The sequence below is a fragment of the Pungitius pungitius genome, chromosome 10, assembly GCF_949316345.1.
Source record: "Pungitius pungitius chromosome 10, fPunPun2.1, whole genome shotgun sequence".
Classification (NCBI taxonomy): Eukaryota; Metazoa; Chordata; class Actinopteri; order Perciformes; family Gasterosteidae; genus Pungitius; species Pungitius pungitius.
This window is the reverse complement of record NC_084909.1, coordinates 1,345,006-1,364,606: the sequence shown is the minus strand read 5'-3', so window position 1 is coordinate 1,364,606 and position 19,601 is coordinate 1,345,006. Positions and strand designations below refer to the sequence as shown.

Sequence of the window (19,601 nt, the reverse complement as noted above, 5' to 3'; positions counted from 1 at the left end):
CATCCTTTGGAGAGTTCAATGAGATCAATGGAGGATGAAGTAGTTTGATAAAAAACCTCCCACCGACTCTCACAGATCACTTTCCAGTCCGTGTGTTTGCTGGATCACACCAAAGCAAATCAAGGTCAGGTACTGAAGACTGAGAGACAATCTAGTGCTGTTTATGTCAGATTAATGTTATTTATTATCCTCTTACTGCATACATTATCAATGGATAATAGATTAAATGTGACTTATATAACTTTTGGTGGGCATGTGGAAGTGCACAAATATAGATATCTTTATTTTATGATCATTTTTATGGTGTATATGTTAATAATTAGCAGTAATTTTACTATTGTGGGCATCATAATAATTCACAAAAACCTGCATGAGCCAATGTACATTTTCATTGCAGCTTTGTTAATCAACTCTGTTCTTTTCAGCACTGTTATCTACCCAAAGCTTTTGATTGACTTTTTATCAGAAAAACAGATCATATCTTATCCAGCATGTCTCTTCCAGTGGTTTTCATATTATTGGTTATCTGCTTCAGATTTCTTGCTCTTATCCATCATGGCCTATGACAGATATGTGTCTATATGTAACCCTCTGAAATATACAACCATCATGCAAAAAACAACTGTTAACATCTTTCTTATTACCGCTTGGATTCTGCCTGCTTGTTTGTTATTAGTAATATTATTACAAAGTGCTAAAAAAGAAATCTGTAAGTTTGATTTAAAAGGAATACTTTGCAACAGCACAATTCTAACACTTCACTGTGTGAGATCAAAAACACTGAATATGTATAGCTTTTTTATTGTTGTTATTTTTTTAATTCTCCCTGTACTCTTCATACTGTTCACATACAGCAGGATACTTGTAGTATCGTATCGATGTAGAGGAGTCAGGAGAAGAGCTGCACAGACCTGTTTACCGCATCTGCTGGTTCTAATCAACTTTTCCTGTCTAACTGCATATGATGTACTTCTTGCTCGTCTGGAACTTGATTCTCCAAAAATTGTACGTTTAATATTGACTTTACAAGTTGTAATATATCACCCTTTTTTTAATCCAATCATTTATGGACTAAAAATGAGAAGAATTTATGATCACCTTAAGAATCTCTTGCAGAATGTTGTAGTGTCTTCACAATGATGAGTGTCATCGTTTTGTTTCATAATACAGAAATGTGAATACTTTGAACATTTAAAGACTTAGATAACACAATGTAATGATTTTGCGTTGGTAAATCACATTTTTCAATAAATCAAGGTACGGGAGGCTGTACTTGATCATCCGATAATATAACAGATCAAAGTACTATCTCAAGTACCTTATTGCTTTTACAATACGGTTACGAGCAAAATAGTAAGTAAATAGCTACCTTTTAGCACAAAATAGTTGTGGCCACCAAACGTTGTGTATCTAATTTTATCAGTATAAAGAAAAAATAGTCCCCGTACGTGCATGTAAACAGCATTGGGTCCCAAACAATCTCATTCCTTTAGATCGCTCACATGACTTTCACTTTAATTGTCTGAGTTGCGAAAGCTCTAATTCACTGAAAACGATCATTTGTGGGATTTCCATTTGTTTCGGCGATCGCCACTAAGCTAAAAGCTGAAATGTCAACTAATGGTCGCACAAAAACGCTTGGGTCAATGTGAACAACAATTTACATCGCTCAATAATGCACCCCCCGTGATTCGCTCTCAACCAATCAGAACGCTGGATTTTATCTACCCGTGTTATAATTACCCATGTTCAATGCTTGAAGTTGAACAGATATCCACAGTTATAACATTCACTTTGACCTTTGATTTTACTTACAGGTTATGACAGACTAATCTTCAAGTGTAAATATCAAGTTTATATTACCTTGATATTAGAAAGAGATCTAATGAGATGGGAATACCTTTAGGTTTATAAACATTTAAAGACTTGTTTCTAAAAATCAAACATGCTGCAAACAATTACAACAATGTAAGTAATCATCCATTTTTACCGTTGTTTTTGGTAACATGACTTTTGTCTTCAAGTGTATTGCTCAATTTAATAGTAGATCTAAAATAAGCATGACAACCGATGAAATGAGCCGTAATAAAACCTTGGAAGGAAACTCAGGACCATGCAGATTTAAGAAATAAAAATAAGCATCAATATATAGTATTCACTGCAGTGAATTGTGATCAGAAAGTGGATGATGATGACGACGGATAGGAGAGTGGGCAGTCGCGATAAAAGGAATGCATGACAATATATAAAACAAACAATGTGCGCGTAAAAGCATGGCGAGGTATGTATAAACAGGCCGCACTGAGGTGAAAGCGCAGGTTCTCGGTTACAGAAATAAAATAAGACAAATTGTGCTTTCCGTGTCATGCAAATGCATTCATGGGAGGGTCAAGGGGAGTTTCCCAAAAAGAGATGGGAGGGGCGCGGGGGACTTATGATCTAGTAAAAAATAATTAAAATAATTATAAAAAAGCTACCAGCAATGCCACCTAGTTGCGGAGTCTAGGTCTCCATGAAAACAAGTTATTTTTCATCAGAGGAAGAGCAGCATGGATTACAAGACTTAAAAGCGTGGTTAAAAGGAGGATTTTATTATTCACTAAAACCCATAAATAAATACAAATATATTAAAAGTCCAGCTGGAACAAAGTGCTAAAAGAGATTAAGAATTCGACCAGCCACTGCTGCTGATCCGTCGTGCCCCTTCTTCTACTTTCCGATCCAGTCCGTCTTGTTCCTCTCCTTGTTTGCACCCTGCCTGCTCGTCCGCTGTCTTGCCGTCCTCTCACTCGATTCCCCTGTGGCTTCTGTGCCCTCTCAATCCGTGCTTAGTGTCCTTTATAGCAGCTGTGTTAATTGGAGAGGGGAGGTCCTTTCATTCTGCAATGCCGTTGGCCAGGGCTCTCTGTAATTGATTCCTCCCTCCAGGTGCATGTCATTTACTGAAAGGTGGGTTAATACGTAAAAATGTAATAAAACAAAACATGCTAAAATATGATAAACCAATAATTTACAGAAACCACAATGTCCCACTGGTGACTCGTAAAGTGTGTCTAATAATGTATTCCGCAGTATGTCCTGAAATTCTCTGCTTCTTAAAAGCAGGTGTAAACCAGAATGCGGATTACTTTACATAACCCCCTTGGTAAAATTACAGCACTAAAATCGAGCCAGACGGCAACATGACCAAGGAGACGAGCTGAAAGGTTTTTTGCCACCAGGATCACACGTTTTCAGTTAAGCCAACAGGAAATCATTACGCGATACAGATTAAGCAGCCATGCAATATTACAGGTACTGGAGGAAATCAAAGATGACATCGCATCTGTCACGATCGGGCTGGAGGTGCAGGCGGAAGCAGGCAGGCAGACAGGACTCAAACGCAGGGAACAGGTCTTACAGAATGTGCTCTTTATTTAGCACAACACAAACAGAAGCCAAAATAACGTGCACCAACAACGGGTAGACATGGACAATGACGCGACAAGGGACAACAGGCACACGGGGCTTAAATACACAAGGGAGGTGCAGGTGATTGGACACAGGTGGAAGCAATCAGGCAATCACAGGACAGGACAGGAAGTGAAGCTCACCCAGAGACACGAGAGACAAGAAAACTACAAAATAAGACAGGAAGAGGACCCAAACCGTGACAGAACCCCCCCCTCAAGGACCGAATTCCAGACGGTCCTAAAGGGGAGCAGAACCGGAGAAAATCAGACAAGGGGAGGGAGGGTGGGGACCCGACGATCCTGGACCGCGCGGGGAACTCCGGGTGATGGCGGCCATGTGTCGGGTCCTTCGGGGGGCCGGCCGGGCCTCAGGGTCTCGGGGGGTCTGGCGGGGCGGCGGCCGGGCCTCAGGGTCTCGGGGGGTCTGGCGGGGCGGCGGCCGGGCCTCAGGGTCTCGGGGGGTCTGCCGGGTCGGCGGCCGGGCCTCAGGGTCTCGGGGGGTCTGCCGGGTCGGCGGCCGGGCCTCAGGGTCTCGGGGGGTCTGCCGGGTCGGCGGCCGTGCGTCGTGGCGGGGGGCGCCGAGCTGTGCGGCTGCGGCGTCGTCGCGGAGGGGGGCGCCGAGCAGTGCGGCTCCGGCGTCGTCGTGGCGGGGGGCGCCGAGCAGTGCGGCTCCGGCGTCGTCGTGGCGGGGGGCGCCGAGCAGTGCGGCTGCGGCGTCGTCCTGGCGGGGGGCGCCGAGCAGTGCGGCTGCGGCGTCGTTGTGGCGGGGGGCGCCGAGCTGTGCGGCTCCGGCGTCGTCGTTGCGGGGGGCGCCGAGCTGTGCGGCTGCGGCGTCGTCGTGGAGGGGGGCGCCGAGCAGTGCGGCTCCGGCGTCGTCGTGGCGGGGGGCGCCGAGCAGTGCGGCTGCGGCGGCCCAACCCCTGACCCCACCCCCCCCTCAAGGGCCGGATCCCAGACGGCCCCCAGGGGTGGGGGGGAGAGGACCAAGGGATGGGAGGGAGGGGGCACGATCAGGGGCCGTGGGGACGGGCCAGGAGACTGGACTCTGGGGGCCGGAACGGGCGGAGACTGGACTCTGGGGGCCGGAACGGGCGGAGACTGGACTCTGGGGGCCGGAACGGGCGGAGACTGGACTCTGGGGGCCGGAACGGGCGGAGACTGGACTCTCGGGGCCGGAACGGGCGGAGACTGGACTCTCGGGGCCGGAACGGGCGGAGACGGGCGTCTGGGGGCCGGAACAGGCGCTGACGGGCGTCTGGGGGCCGGAACGGGCGCTGACGGGCGTCTGGGGGCCGGAACGGGTGCTGACGGGCGTCTGGGGGCCGGAACGGGCGCTGACGGGCGTCTCGGCGCAGGAACGGGCGCTGACGGGCGTCTCGGCGCAGGAACGGGCGCTGACGGGCGTCTCGGCGCAGGAACGGGCGCTGACGGGCGTCTCGGCGCAGGAAGGGGCGCTGACGGGCGTCTCGGCGCAGGAAGGGGCGCTGACGGGCGTCTCGGCGCAGGGACGGGCGCTGACGGGCGTCTCGGCGCAGGGACGGGCGCTGACGGGCGTCTCGGGGCCGGGACGGGCGCTGACGGGCGTCTCGGGGCCGGGACGGGCGCTGACGGGCGTCTGGGGGCCGGCACGGGCGCTGACGGGCGTCTGGGGGCCGGCACGGGGGCTGACGGGCGTCTGGGGCGGTGTTGCTGCCGCCGAACTCGGAGGTCCAGGACGGGGGGATCGTACCTGGCCTGGAGGAGGGCGGCCAGCTCCAGCACCTGCTCCCCGCGTTCGCTGAGGACTGGAGGCTGGGCGCTGGCCTCCCACTGCGAGTCCCAAGCGGTGTCTGGACAGCGGCGAGGGCCTGCTGGCGAGCCAGGGTCGGCGTTACGCCTGGCAGCCTGCTGCACGCTGCAGGGACCGCCGAGGGCCAGACGGGTTCCCAAAAACGGGTTCACAAAATTGAATCCTGCTGAGTCCCTTTGTGGTCGCGTCATTCTGTCACGGATCGGGTGCTGGTGCAGGCGGAAGGCAGGACTCAGATGCAGGATTCTTCTTAACGTGCTCTTTATTTGCAACCAAACCAGGACAACGTGCACCACCGACGAGTAACATGGACAATGACGCGACAAAGGACAACTGGCACACAGGGCTTAAATACACAAGGGAGGTGCAGGTGATTGGACACAGGTGGAAGCAATCAGGCAATCACAGGACAGGAAGTGAAGTTACCCAGAGACATGAGACACAAGAAAGCTACAAAATAAGACAAGCAGACCCAAACCGTGACAGCATCTCAGCGGTCAAATTCTATTACAGCGGTTGTTAAACTCCTCGCTACATTAGAATTATTGGCATCAGGATTATGAAAGTAAATCTGTGTCATCGGATTTTGAAAGAAAAGGTGATTGAATTTCTAGCACTATTCATGCATTGAAATTGTCACGGTTTGGGTTCTTGTCTTGTCTTATTTTGTAGTTTCATGTCTCTTGTGTTCCTGGGGTAACAGGAACACTTCCTGCCTTGTCCTGTCTTCCTCTGTGATTGTCTGCAGTGCCTGATTGTTTCCAGCTGTGTCCAATCACTTGCACCTCCCTTGTGTATTTAAGCCCTGTGAGTCTCTTATTGCGCCATTGTCGTCTGCAGGTCTCGTCATTGTCATGCCACGTATGGAATTCATGTTCATGTTGGTTTTTTTGTAAACATCCTTTTTTCCCCTTTTTCTCGGATGGAGTGGCTTTGACTATTAAAGTCCTTTTATTTTTGTGAAACTCAGAGTCCTCCCTCCTTGCCCACGACCCGCCCGTGTTGACAGAAATTATGTATCTGAATGTTTTTCAACGTTAAAATACTGCAAAAAATGGAACCGCAGCATCCGGGAACCCAAGGAAGACCAATCGATTCTAGATTAAAGATCAGGAGCGTGCGTCAAGCAATAGGTGCGAGCACCCAATAAAACTTAGGCTTGTCGGCAGCATGGTGACTACTTTTTTTCTGAATTTAACACAATTTGGTAAAGCAGAGCATTCAGGTTTGATCTATATAATGTACCCAAAGCTCTGCTGAACCTCACAAACAGTCACAAAATGTCAGTGTAAGGGAGCAAAGACGTTAAAAAACAACAGGGTAACTAATGTTTATTTATGTATATATATGAATAGGACTTAACCGCCCATAAAGGTTTGTATCTAACAAAACATTCACATGTGAATAGGATCACATGTGAATACCTTTATAATATATTTTCTTATGAAAAAAGTGAATGCATACACACAAACAACTTAAATCTTGTTGTATTTAGATGTTTATTACTTTGTTATAGAAAACATCAATATGACTTCAGCCCTCTAGAATTAAGTTGTTCATCCTTTGGAGAGTTCAATGAGATCCATGGGGGATGAAGTAGTTTGATAAAAAACCTCCCATCGACTCTCACAGATCACTTTCCAGTCCGTGTGTTTGCTGGATCACACCAGAGCAAATCAAGGTCAGGTACTGAAGACTGAGAGACAATCTAGTGCTGTTTATGTCAGATAAATATTATTTATTATCATCTCACTGCATACATTATCAATGGATTATAGATTAAATGTGACTTATATAACTTTTGGTGGGCATGTGGAAGTGCAGAAATATAAATATCTTTATTTTGTGATCATGTTTACGGTGTATATTTTAGTAGTTAACAGTAATTTCAGTATTGTGGGCATCATAATGATTCACAAAAACCTGCACGAGCCAATGTACATTTTCATTGCAGCTTTGTTAATCAACTCTGTTCTTTTCAGCACTGTTATCTACCCAAAGCTTTTGATTGACTTTTTATCAGAAAAACAGATCATATCTTATCCAGCATGTCTATTCCAGTGGTTTTTATATTACTGGTTAGCCGCTTCAGATTTCTATCTCTTATCCATCATGGCCTATGACAGATATGTGTCTATATGTAACCCTCTGAAATATACAACCATCATGCAGAAAACAACTGTGAACGTTTTTCTAATTTTTGCTTGGATTCTGCCTGCTTGTTTGTGTTTACTAGGACTATTACTAAATGCTAAAAATAAAATCTGTAAGTTTCACTTGAAAGGAATACTTTGCAACAGCACAATTCAAACACTTCACTGTGTGAGATCAACAATAGTGAATATATATGGCTTGTTTCTTCTTGTTATTTTTGTAATTCTCCCTGTACTCTTTATACTGTTCACATACAGCAGGATACTTGTAGTATCGTATCGATGTAGAGGAGTCAGGAGAAGAGCTGCACAGACCTGTTTACCCCATCTGCTGGTTCTAATCAACTTTTCCTGTTTCACTGCATATGATGTACTTCTTTCTCGACTAGAATCTGATTCTTCAAATATTGTACGTTTAATAATGGCTTTACAAGTTGTAATATATCACCCTCTTTTTAATCCAATCATTTATGGACTAAAAATTAGGAGAATTTATGATCACCTTAAGAAGCTCTTCTTCAGGATGCTGTAGTGTCTCACAGTGATGACTGTCATCGTTTTGCTTCATAATACAGATACGTGAATACTTTTAAACATTGAACATTTAAAGACTTGTTTCTAAAACAATAATGGACAAAGAATTTTTTAATTCACAATATAATGATATTCACCCGAGAAATTCTGTTGAGTGTTTCAAATTCTCACCTCTATTGGTTAATTTGAACAGATGTGTAAGGATCTATTTTTTACTTTTGGTTTTAGTAACATGACTATCATCTTCAAGGTTATTCCTCAAATTTATAATAGCTCCAAATAAAAATGAGATCTAATGAGATAACTTTATAAATCATTGGAAGGCATCCCACCCCAATACAGATGAGACAAATAAAAATGAGTATCAATATATAGTATTTGGTGCAGTGAGTTGTGATTGTAAAGAAGTTGTTATATTATGTCCGAGGGTTGTGATGAAATGAATGCATGTCAATATTTTAAACGAACAAACATTTAAGTAAGAGCATTAGCATGGTTCTGATTCGGCAGCATGTTGAATTAAAAAAATAGGTTCTTTGCACTGAGAGACCAAGTGTTATTTCATTTTTGTAAAAATTACTAATTACCAAACCAACATTATTTATTAAGTTTTTTTTCCCTCTTTATTATTTTACTTGCTAGTAATAGGTTATCTCTCTGTCAGTGCATTTCAGTGTGAGGTATCTGTGAATAAATAAGACATTTCGATAGAAACTGAATGTTTATATTATTTGCTAGTTACTTGATCCACATGTTCTACTTTTGAACATTTAATTTTGACATTAATCTTTGATGAACACAATGTAACATATATCATTATCGATGGACTTGTGACGAATACAGATATCTTTCTTTTGTGATTATTTTTACACCATATATATTAATTAATAATCACCATTGTATACCTTACCAGGTGCTTTTGAGTCTGCTGGTATCGTATTGGTCAAACAAACAAGACTTTCTGCCTGTGTTTGTAACAAAGTTCTTTTTCACAGCATACATTTTAACAATCCTTTTCAGTTTCACTATTGTGTACCTCATCTGGACACACAAAAACCTCCATAAGGCTATGTGCATTTTAATTGCAGTCTTGCTATTGAACTCTTTTTTTTCACAGTGCTATTTACCCAACATAGATTATTGTCCATTTAACTGAAACAAAGATCAGATCATATTCAGCCTTTGTCTTTCAATTGGTTATGTGCTACACCTTAGATAGTACAGAATTCTGATGTTAGCCATGTCTCATGAGTGTTTCTATATCTAAACTTCTACATTATCTTGTTATAATAACAAACAACACTGGTTTTAGCTTGGTTTCTGGCTGCTTGTCAGACCGCTGTCTTAACAATTAAGCAATTAAGAGTGCTGATAAGGTAATTTGCTCGTATACCTGTTCACTTCATACTTTTTACATACTTCAGGAAGCTTGTGGTATCACATAACAGTTTTAGAGAAGTAAAAACAACTAATATATGGACAAAAAAGCCTCAGCTCTGAAAGTGGGATGCCTGTTAAAAAAGGGCCATAATTGTAGAGCCTTAGTTTTTCTGTCAGAATTAAGAGGAAGGCCCGTGGAAGTTTTCAGTATCAGTATACAGTGGGTGAAATAAGTATTGAACACGTCACCATTTTTCTCAGTAAATATATTTACAAAGGAGCTATTGACAGAAAAATTTCACCAGATGTTGGTAACAACCCAAGTAATACATACATACAACGAAACTAAAACAAAGAAGTTCAGAAATAAAGTCAAGTGTGTTACGGCCACAGCCTTCTGAGTTTGTTTTTGTGATTATTAATTGGTTTGGCCTTTCTGAGTGCAGGCTCCGCCCCTGCGCACCTGAGAGCGGTTGCGGTGATGGCTCAGGCTGAGCATATAGAGGGGAGAGCGACTGAGCGCCGGGAGAAGGAGGAGACCTGCGAGAGCGCCAGGCCCCGGCCTCAACACCAGGAGACCAGTGTTTTGTGTTCGAGCTACTATTGTGTTATGTTAATGTGTAAAACGGAGAGGCTGCAGGTTGGAAAACTATAAAAAGAACTTTGCATCGCTTCCTGCCTATCGCGTTTCTTTATGTGGCTGACCCCTTGGCTGAACGAGCCGTCACCTTATCGAGGGGTCCGTAACATAAATGGGGGCTCGTCCGGGATATCTGTGTCCGGATAGTAGCTAAGGAATTCGAGTGATCTAATTTAATTCGGGTGATCCACGTTCTCTGGTTAGACAGAGTAAGCCAGCGGGGCTGTGTTTAGCGCCAGTCCTGACAACGGTTTACTGTTTATTATTTTGCCTTTCTTATTTTAGTTTGTTATTTTTGGAGGTACTCCGGGGGAGAGAGCGATCTCTTAATCGGTACCCTCTGAAGACTAGAGAGGAAAAGTTAGCTTTATGGGTTAGGTAAGTAGGCCCAGAGAATGTTGGATTATCCTGATTATTTCTGCATATTGTTGTTTAAAAATGGCAACGTTTGAGTTAAGCCGATATATAGATCAACCAAATGTTGAAGTTTTAGGGACATGTCGAAAAAGTGATTTGTCTCTTATTGCTCAACATTATGGGATTCCTTTTTCTAGAACACTAAGAAAAGCAGAGTTAAAAGATTGTTTAGTGGCTGGCTTGGTTAATAAAGGTGTTTTTTCGGCCATGGAGTCTAGTCCCACTGTAGCGGCGGAGTTGGAGGCACCAGCTGCTGCGGGAACTTCGCCTTTACGCGTATCGCGTGGTGGTCCAGTAACTCCCTTGGTGGGGGTTGGTGCGGAGGAAGGTTTAGCCTACTCGATGCCTAAATTTGAGCCTCTTTCTCTTTCCACAGAATCAACAGGGAGTCGCTCAGATGCACGTCTAAAACTACGTTTAGCACGGCTGCAGTTGGAGACCCAGGACCGAGCTCAGGCAAGGCAAGATGACTTGAAGCGTCAGATCGAAATGTATCGAATTGATGCTGATACCAAAGTACGACTGCGGGAGTTGGAGTTACAGGCTGCGCCCGAGGTACCAAAGAAATCTACTGTCAAAACATCTCTGGTCGAAGGTGATCCCGTTACGTCGCCTGGTCCATCACCGTCGGGAGGCGTTGACGAACCAGTTGGTACTGGTGGTGATTCGGTAGCGCCGTTTTCAACACATTTTGACGTGGCTAAAAACATCTCGATCGTTCCACCCTTCCGGGAAAAGGAAGTGGAAGCTTATTTTCAAGCTTTTGAACGAGTGGCGTTAGCTTTAGGATGGCCAAACGCGGTTTGGGCACTAATGTTGCAATGTAAACTCTCAGGTAAGGCGCAGGAGGTATGTGCATCTCTCTCGTTAGAGGAAAGCGTACAGTATGAAGCCGTGAAAGCTGCAATTTTACGGGCATACGAACTTGTTCCTGAGCATTACCGACAACGGTTCCGTACCTCGAAAAGGGGCACGTCGCAAACGTATGTTGAATTCGCTCGGGAAAAAGGCATCTTATTCGATCGCTGGACCAAGGCGTGCAAGGTAACTGACTATAACTCTTTGCGAGAGCTGTTGCTGATCGAAGAATTTAAGAACTGTGTTCCTGAACGTACTGCATTGTATCTGAACGAACAAAAAGTCAGCACTGTTCAGCAGGCTGCGGTGTTAGCTGACGAGTATGCTTTAATGCACAAAACGGTGTTTTATAAGCGTCCGTCTGATTCTGGGGGTTCCGCCGTGAAGGAGAACGAAAATCTTTCCGACTCGAGAAGTAAATGGAGTCCTCCCAGTCCGAAATCTAATCGAGAATGCAGTTACTGTCACAGAATGGGTCATAGTATGGCTGAGTGTCGTACGTTGAAACGTAAACAAGAACGACAAGATTCTTCATCTTTTCAACCGCGAGGCTCGGTGTTGGTGAAAACTTTGTCTCCGGCGGTTGCAGTGTCCCCCACGACCCCAGACAGCTGTTTCAAGCCGTTCATATTCCGCGGTTTTGTTTCAGTAGGTGAGAGGGGCGAGGATCGAAAACCGGTAAGAATTCTCCGGGATACAGGGGGGTCTCAGTCCTTCATATTAGCAGATGTTCTGGATTTTGGTGTTGATTCCGCGTGTAATACCAGCACGGTGGTGCAGGGTATTGAAATGGGTTTTGTGACTGTCCCGTTGCATCGGGTGCACGTTTCGTCTGAGTTGGCGTCTGGATGTTTTGAGGTGGCAGTGCGTCCCTCGCTACCTGTGAGAGGCGTTGACTTTATCATGGGTAACGATATAGCTGGGGGTAAAGTCATGCCGGTGGTGCAAGTGGTCGACGTCCCGCACAACGACTCTCAGGCGGATGTGCTTGCTAGAAACCTGCCAGGGGTGTTTAGCGCCGTGGTGACACGAGCCCAAGCAAAACATGACCTTCAGGAAAGTAATATACTCTGCGATTCTGTGTTTCCCAAGATTCTGGGAACTGACGTGCTGGCTGATCCTCCAGAGCCGCCCAAAACGACTCCAGGGTCAGCTAGGAGCTTTGATCTCATTACTAATTTGCTTGTTTCGCGCGAAACTCTGATTGAAGCGCAGCGAGAAGATTTATCTTTAACTCCATGTCGGGCGAGTGCTGAAAAGGGGAAAATATCGCTGCGTAATCACCAGTTTTACTGGCACGATAAGGTGCTAATGCGTCACTGGAGTCGATCGCTAAATCCTGGGCAGCAAGACGATTGGAATGTGTTGCATCAAATTGTGGTGCCCTCGAAGTTTCGAGCACAGGTCTTAGAACTGGCCCATGACCATCCTTGGTCCGGACACCTCGGTATCACTAAAACCTATAACCGGGTGCTCCAGCATTTCTTTTGGCCAGGTTTAAAAACTGATGTTGCACAATACTGCAAAACCTGTCACATCTGTCAGGTCAATGGGAAGCCTAATCAAGTTGTGCCGCCGGCTCCCCTCTGTCCTATTCCTGCCGTCGGCGAACCATTCGAGCGCGTGCTAGTTGATTGTGTCGGTCCACTCCCTCGTGCTAAGTCCGGGTGCCAATACTTGTTAACAATCATGTGCGTCGCGACACGCTTTCCGGAAGCCATCCCGTTACGTAACATCACGGCCAAGACGGTAACTAAGGCACTAACAAAATTCTTTACCACCTTTGGGTTGCCGAAAACGGTCCAAACCGATCAGGGTTCAAACTTTATGTCTCGCGTTTTCCGTACGTCCTTAAAGGCTCTTGGAGTGGCTCATGTCGTCGCAAGTGCCTACCACCCTGAGTCGCAAGGAGCTTTAGAACGGTGGCATCAGACGTTAAAATCCGCACTTCGCAAGTATTGCACCGAGACTGGAAAGGAATGGGATGATGGGGTCCCGTTAGTTTTATTTGCAGTGCGTGAGGCAAGACAGGACTCTCTCGGGTTCAGTCCGGCTGAGCTCGTGTTCGGGCATGATGTCCGGGGTCCTTTAAAAATGCTAAAGGAAGAGTTTCTCGATAGAGGTTTGTCCGCGAAAACAAACGTTCTCGAGTTGGTCTCACGTACTCGGGAACGTTTGCGAGACGCCTGTAATACGGCGAAGGAAGCGCTTTCATTGTCGCAAAAGAAGATGAAGAAACGCTTTGATACAAAAGCGGTGGTGCGTCGTTTCCTGCCTGGAGATAAAGTTCTCGTGTTGTTCCCCATTCATGGGACCACTCTCTCGGCCCGTTTTTCGGGTCCGTACGTGATCAAGGGTAAGTTGAATGAAACTAACTATATCTTGTACACTCCAGAACGGAGGCGAAAAACACGTGTATGTCACATAAATATGTCGAAACCCTATTTATGTCGTGTTGAACCGAAAGCGACCACCCCTGACGATCCGGTAGCTAAGGTACCCACCGAGCAGGTCTCATTGGTAACTTATGCTTTACCTGCCGACACTGAGGATGATGGGTTGCATGTCTCTATGGAAGTTTTAAACGGGGGGTGTTTCAAAAATTCGGAAGTCTTAACTTCACTCCCTTCTCAACTGGCCTATTTATCTCGCGAACAGCAACGGTACGTAATGGACCTGATAAAGGAGTTCCCAAATCTGTTCAATGACGTACCTCCCGGAACTAATGTCATCCAGCATGACATCGAAGTTGGCCGTGCAGGACCTTTCAAGCAACATGCTTACCGCTGTCCATTAACTAAGAGAGAGGCAATGAAAGCTGAGGTGCAATATTTACTAGAGAATGGGTTCGCTGTTCCGAGCAGTAGCCCCTGGAGCTCGCCGTGCATTCTGGTGCCGAAGGCTGATGGGTCCCTTCGTTTTTGTACCGATTTCCGAAAGGTCAATTCCGTCACCGTGGCGGATGCTTTTCCCTTACCACGTGTGGACGATTGTGTGGATAGTCTTGGGAGTGCAAACTACATCACCAAATTGGACCTATTGAAAGGTTATTGGCAGGTGCCCCTCACCGAGCGGGCTTCTAAAATCTCTGCGTTTGTAACCCCCGACGCTTTTCTGCAGTATACGCGTATGGCCTTCGGTCTCCGAAACGCGCCCGCAACATTTCAGCGGTTAATGTCCACAGTCTTAGGGGGGGTTCCTAACTGTACTGTTTATTTAGACGATGTTGTCGTTTACTCGTCTACGTGGGAGGAACACACGTTAACGTTGCATGACGTGTTTGGCCGATTGTCCGCTGCTTCCTTAACGTTAAATCTAAAAAAATGTGAATTTGTAAAAGCTTCTGTAACGTATCTAGGGAAGCAGGTGGGAAATGGTCAAGTGCGACCACGGGACGGAAAGGTGGCTGCTGTGCTCAACTACCCAACACCTACTACGAGGAGAGAACTACGTAGGTTCCTGGGAATGGTGGGGTACTATCGTTGTTTTTGCAAGAACTTCTCGACTGTTTTTGCTCCGTTAACAACACTGTGTAGTCCAAAAGTGGGTTTTCTTTGGACTAACGAATGCGAGCAGGCATTCCTGTCGGCAAAATCTCTCCTTTGCAGTGCACCGGTGCTGTCCGCCCCAGACCTGACTCGTCCGTTCCAGCTGGAGGTGGACGCCAGCGCGGTTGGAGTGGGAGCTGTCCTTCTCCAGGAGGGTGCTGACAACCTAGGCCACCCCGTATCATACTTCTCAGCTAAGTTCAACAGTCATCAGTTGAATTATTCAACCATTGAAAAAGAGACCTTAGCTCTGTTGCTAGCATTACAACAGTTTAACGTTTACGTGGGGGCTAGTGCGTCTCCTGTCGTTGTTTATACAGATCATAATCCACTTGTTTTTCTGAGCAAAATGTATAACCAAAATCAACGACTCATGCGTTGGGCCTTAATGGTTCAGCCGTACAATCTTGAGATCCGTCATAAAAGAGGCTCTGACAACGTAGTTGCAGATGCGTTGTCTCGCGGATTAATTTAGGAACAGGATTTTCTGTATGAACCCATGCAGAATCAGTTTTTCTTTTTCCCTCTAAGGAAGGAGGAAAAGAAAAAAAAAAAAAAAAAAAATGATTCTTCCTCTAGGGGGGGAAGTGTTACGGCCACAGCCTTCTGAGTTTGTTTTTGTGATTATTAATTGGTTTGGCCTTTCTGAGTGCAGGCTCTGCCCCTGCGCACCTGAGAGCGGTTGCGGTGATGGCTCAGGCTGAGCATATAGAGGGGAGAGCGACTGAGCGCCGGGAGAAGGAGGAGACCTGCGAGAGCGCCAGGCCCCGGCCTCAACACCAGGAGACCAGTGTTTTGTGTTCGAGCTACTATTGTGTTATGTTAACGTGTAAAACGGAGAGGCTGGAGGTTGGAAAACTATAAAAAGAACTTTGCATCGCTTCCTGCCTATCGCGTTTTCTTTATGTTGCTGACCCCTTGGCTGAACGAGCCTTCACTTTATCGAGGGGTTCGTAACAGGAGTAGTAGATTGCCATGACTTAGAAAAAGTTGAGTGAACCCTGACCTTTTTGACAACGGCGTTATTCCAGTCGGCAGCGCAAGCTGGCAAGTGACTCCCACCTGTCCCCCCCCGTCGAATGGACCATCCTCGCCCCCATACACCCCGTCTGCCGGACCATCTGTGGCACCATCCCCCTGTTAATTTTGATGGTCTGGCCCACTTGATATACAAGTTCTTGACACCAAGGATTGGGATCCTTGGTGTGGTGGGGTTGAACGCAGCCTTTCGGCTTGCTCCTCCCCCGCCAAACGGCCAATTAAGAGCAGGCCTTTAAAAGCACCTGCCGTCAGGGCCTCAAGCACCTCTTGTGTTGTGCTGCACAGGTATGTTTGGTTGTGTTGGTTTTTAATGTCCTTAAATCCGTATACTAACAAAGACCTCTTGTGTTGTGCTGCACAGGTATGTTTGGTTGTGTTGGTTTTTAATGTCCCTAAATCCGTATACTAACAAAGACCTCTTGTGTTGTGCTGCACAGGTATGTTTGGTTGTGTTGGTTTTTAATGTCCCTAAATCCGTATACTAACAAAGACCTCTTGTGTTGTGCTGCACAGGGTCCCTACTGTTGTTTTGCTCAATTATATTTGGTAATGTTTTCTCTACTTTGTCATTTCTTTGTTGTACTGTTTGTGGTTTTTTTTTTTGCTGTGTTTTGTTTGCCGTGTTAAGTAGACTTGAGTTTGTTTTTTCTTGTAGTTATTAGAATTTACTGTGGTTTTATTGCTTTGTTTTAATAAAACCGTTTACTTAAATATCAACTGGTCTCTGCCTATAGCCCACAGTAACTTATCTGCGTGCCTTGGGTGTTTTTCTATAGCTCGTGGGTCCCCAAGTGGCGTTGTTGACTCTTTCCCCTAACCCCCTGGCACATTGGCATTACTTTCCACTTAAATAAACACTCACATGCCACTTGAATCTTGTTGTGATTAGATGTTTCTTTAATTTGACATCTATGACTTTAGCCCTCTAGAATCAAGTTGTTTACAAAGTTCATCCTTTGGAGAGTTCAATTAAGATCCATGGAGGATGAAGTAGTTTGATAAAAAACCTCCCACCGACTCTCACAGATCACTTTCCAGTCCGTGTGTTTGCTGGATCACACCAGAGCAAATCAAGGTCAGGTACTGAAGACTGAGAGACAATCTAGTGCTGTTTATGTCAGATTCATATTATTTGTTATCATCTCACTGCATATAATATCAATGGATAATAGAGCAAATGTGACTTATATAACTTTTTGTGGGCATGTGGAAGTGCACAAATATAGATATCTTTATTTCCTGATCATGTTTACAGTATATATTTTAGTAATTAACAGTAATTTCACTGTTGTGGGCATCATAATGATTCACAAAAACCTGCATGAGCCAATGTACATTTTCATTGCTGCTTTGTTAATCAACTCTGTTCTTTTCAGCACTGTTATCTACCCAAAGCTTTTGATTGACTTTTTATCAGAAAAACAAATCATATCTTATCCAGCATGTATCTTTCAGTGGTTTTTATATTACTGGTTAGCCGCTTCAGATATCTTGCTCCTGTCCATCATGGCCTATGACAGATATGTGTCTATATGTAACCCTCTGAAATATACAACCATCATGCAGAAAACGACTATTAACATCTTTCTTATTTCCGCTTGGATTCTGCCTGCTTGTTTGATGTCAGTAGGAATATTACTAATTGCTAAAAAAGAAATCTGTACATTTTATTTGAAGGGAATACTTTGCAACACGTCAATTCTAACACTTCACTGTGTGAGATCAAGAATACTTAATATATATGGCGTGTTGAGTTTTGTTACTTTTTTATTTCTCCCTTTTCTCTTCATACTTTTCACATACGCCAGGATACTTGTAGTATCGTATCGATGTAAAGGAGTCAGGAGAAGAGCTGCACAGACCTGTTTACCCCATCTGCTGGTTCTAATCAACTTTTCCTGTTCAAATGCATATGATGTACTTCTTCCTCGACTAGAACTCGATTCTCCAAAAATTGTTCGTTTTATTATGACTGTACAATTTGTCATTTATAGCCCTCTTTTTAATCCAATCATTTATGGACTAAAAATGAGGAGAATTAATGATCACCTTAAGAAGCTCTTCTTCAGAAAGGTGTAGTGTCTTCAGCTTTAAGTTGTAAAGATCCACAGTGCAAGCATACTTTTCTCAGTTTGCTTTTACTTACATGACCATTGTCTTGTTCATACTAGCCCTAAATTAGGCATGAGATCTGATGAGATATGGCTTTATCCACCCTGCAATGACAGAAAAACAGAAAGTTATGAAATATAATGAGTGAATTCTGAATTAACAGGTTGTAATAATTATGGAGGAGGGTGAGATGTTTTGATGAAATTATTCATGTCAATATTTTAAACAAACAACTATTAACGAGCCTGAGCATGGTCCTGAGTCAAGTCAAGTTATTGTTTCCTCTTTTTTTACTTTATGTGGAGTAATGAGGTGTTTTCAGCTGTTTAAATTGAGCAGGTAACCACAGTGTAGCATTCCTTTTTAAGTTTGTCTTTACTTACAAGGTCATGTCTATAAAACAGTTATGGATTTTACTTTTGTCTACCAGCGTATTGTTTAAAATCCAATGAGATAAAACTTCATCAATCCTTAGAGGCCAACCCAGCACAATAAACAAAGATGATAGAAATAAAAAAGAAGGATCAACATATAGTGAGTGGTGCAGTGAGTTGTGTTCAGACAGATGTTGTTATATTATGTAGGAGGGTGGGTGCCTGTTATTAAATGAATGCATGTCAATATTTTAAACAAAGCAACTAAAGCAAAAGCATGAGGATTTTTCTCAATCAAGTCAAGTTATTATTTCCTCTTTATTACTTCATATTGAAAAAAAAGGCTATCTGTCAGTGCATTTCAGGTTGAGGTATCTGTGAATGAATAAAACAGTCCTGTGGAGGCATAATCATTCCAAGTTACGTGATCCACCTGTAATATTTATGAACTTTACATTAATGTTTTCGAAGATAAAAGTTATTATAAAACATATTTAACATATATCATTTTTGATGGACTCGTGAAAGTGCATAAATACAGATACATTCATTTTGTGATTATGTTTAAATTAGGGCTGTCAAATGATTAAAAATTTTAATCAAATTAATCAGAATTTTCAGTGGATTAATCATGATTAATCACACCTGAATCCTAACCATTTTTTCTTTCTGAAATGCATACTAAAGACAAACAACAGGACACAGATACATAATTATCATTATTATCATCATTATTATTTTTTACATAAATACATGTTATTGATATTTGATTTTTTAATTCATTTCAGAAAATAATCAAAGCAATGTTATTTGATAAGTCACAGACTGATTTCCCTGCATGGCTCTAGAAGGGTCTCGAGCCTCTGCAGTTTATCCCACTCTGCTGTGAGTTTGTGCTCCTGATGGTTCAGGGCTGCGATGACCAGACATGACCAGACATGTCAACCCTCCCGATGTTTCAAAGCCCCTCCCGAAAATCTCCCGGACCGACCTTTCTCCCGATTTCCACCCGAACAACAATATTGCTGCACCACCCGTCACTGGGCGCGCCGTTTCAGACCGAACAATAATAAAAGTTACACCTTGAAGTCGAGCGTGGCGATTAGAACGACTGGCGCTGCAAAGAAATCCGCTACCACCCCCCATTTCAGTGTGAAATATTCCCATACCTGGGAGGATTTAGATCGCATTGGCTTCCCTTCCTCCGCATGTTTCAGAACAGTATTACGGGTCTTTCCGATGGTCCTCTACCTCAGCGCTGCTCTTAGCCAAGCTCTGCTGGGCGGAGCTTTTTTTCTCTGTT

The 19,601-nt window shown here is 44.3% G+C and overlaps 3 protein-coding genes across 3 annotated transcripts; all 3 read left to right on the top strand.

The window, feature by feature from the left end:
• The first annotated feature begins 210 nt into the window (after window positions 1–210).
• On the top strand, window positions 211–1,140 carry LOC119199500 (olfactory receptor 6M1-like). Its single transcript, XM_037456925.2, has one exon. It carries the CDS (start codon window positions 211–213, stop codon window positions 1,138–1,140), a length of 930 nt encoding a protein of 309 aa, XP_037312822.2.
• A 5,868-nt stretch (window positions 1,141–7,008) lies between these two features.
• LOC119228935 (olfactory receptor 11A1-like) lies at window positions 7,009–7,926 on the top strand. Its single transcript, XM_037488932.2, has one exon. It carries the CDS (start codon window positions 7,009–7,011, stop codon window positions 7,924–7,926), a length of 918 nt encoding a protein of 305 aa, XP_037344829.2.
• A 9,047-nt stretch (window positions 7,927–16,973) lies between these two features.
• Window positions 16,974–17,891, top strand: LOC119229059 (olfactory receptor 11A1-like). The gene has a single exon (XM_037489167.2). It carries the CDS (start codon window positions 16,974–16,976, stop codon window positions 17,889–17,891), a length of 918 nt encoding a protein of 305 aa, XP_037345064.2.
• The last annotated feature ends 1,710 nt before the right edge of the window (window positions 17,892–19,601 follow it).

Excerpts from the sequence above, each read along its gene's own strand:
- LOC119199500 (XM_037456925.2), top strand. The coding sequence starts at position 211 with ATGGATAATAGATTAAATGTGACTTATATAACTTTTGGTGGGCATGTG.
- LOC119228935 (XM_037488932.2), top strand. The coding sequence starts at position 7,009 with ATGGATTATAGATTAAATGTGACTTATATAACTTTTGGTGGGCATGTG.
- LOC119229059 (XM_037489167.2), top strand. The coding sequence starts at position 16,974 with ATGGATAATAGAGCAAATGTGACTTATATAACTTTTTGTGGGCATGTG.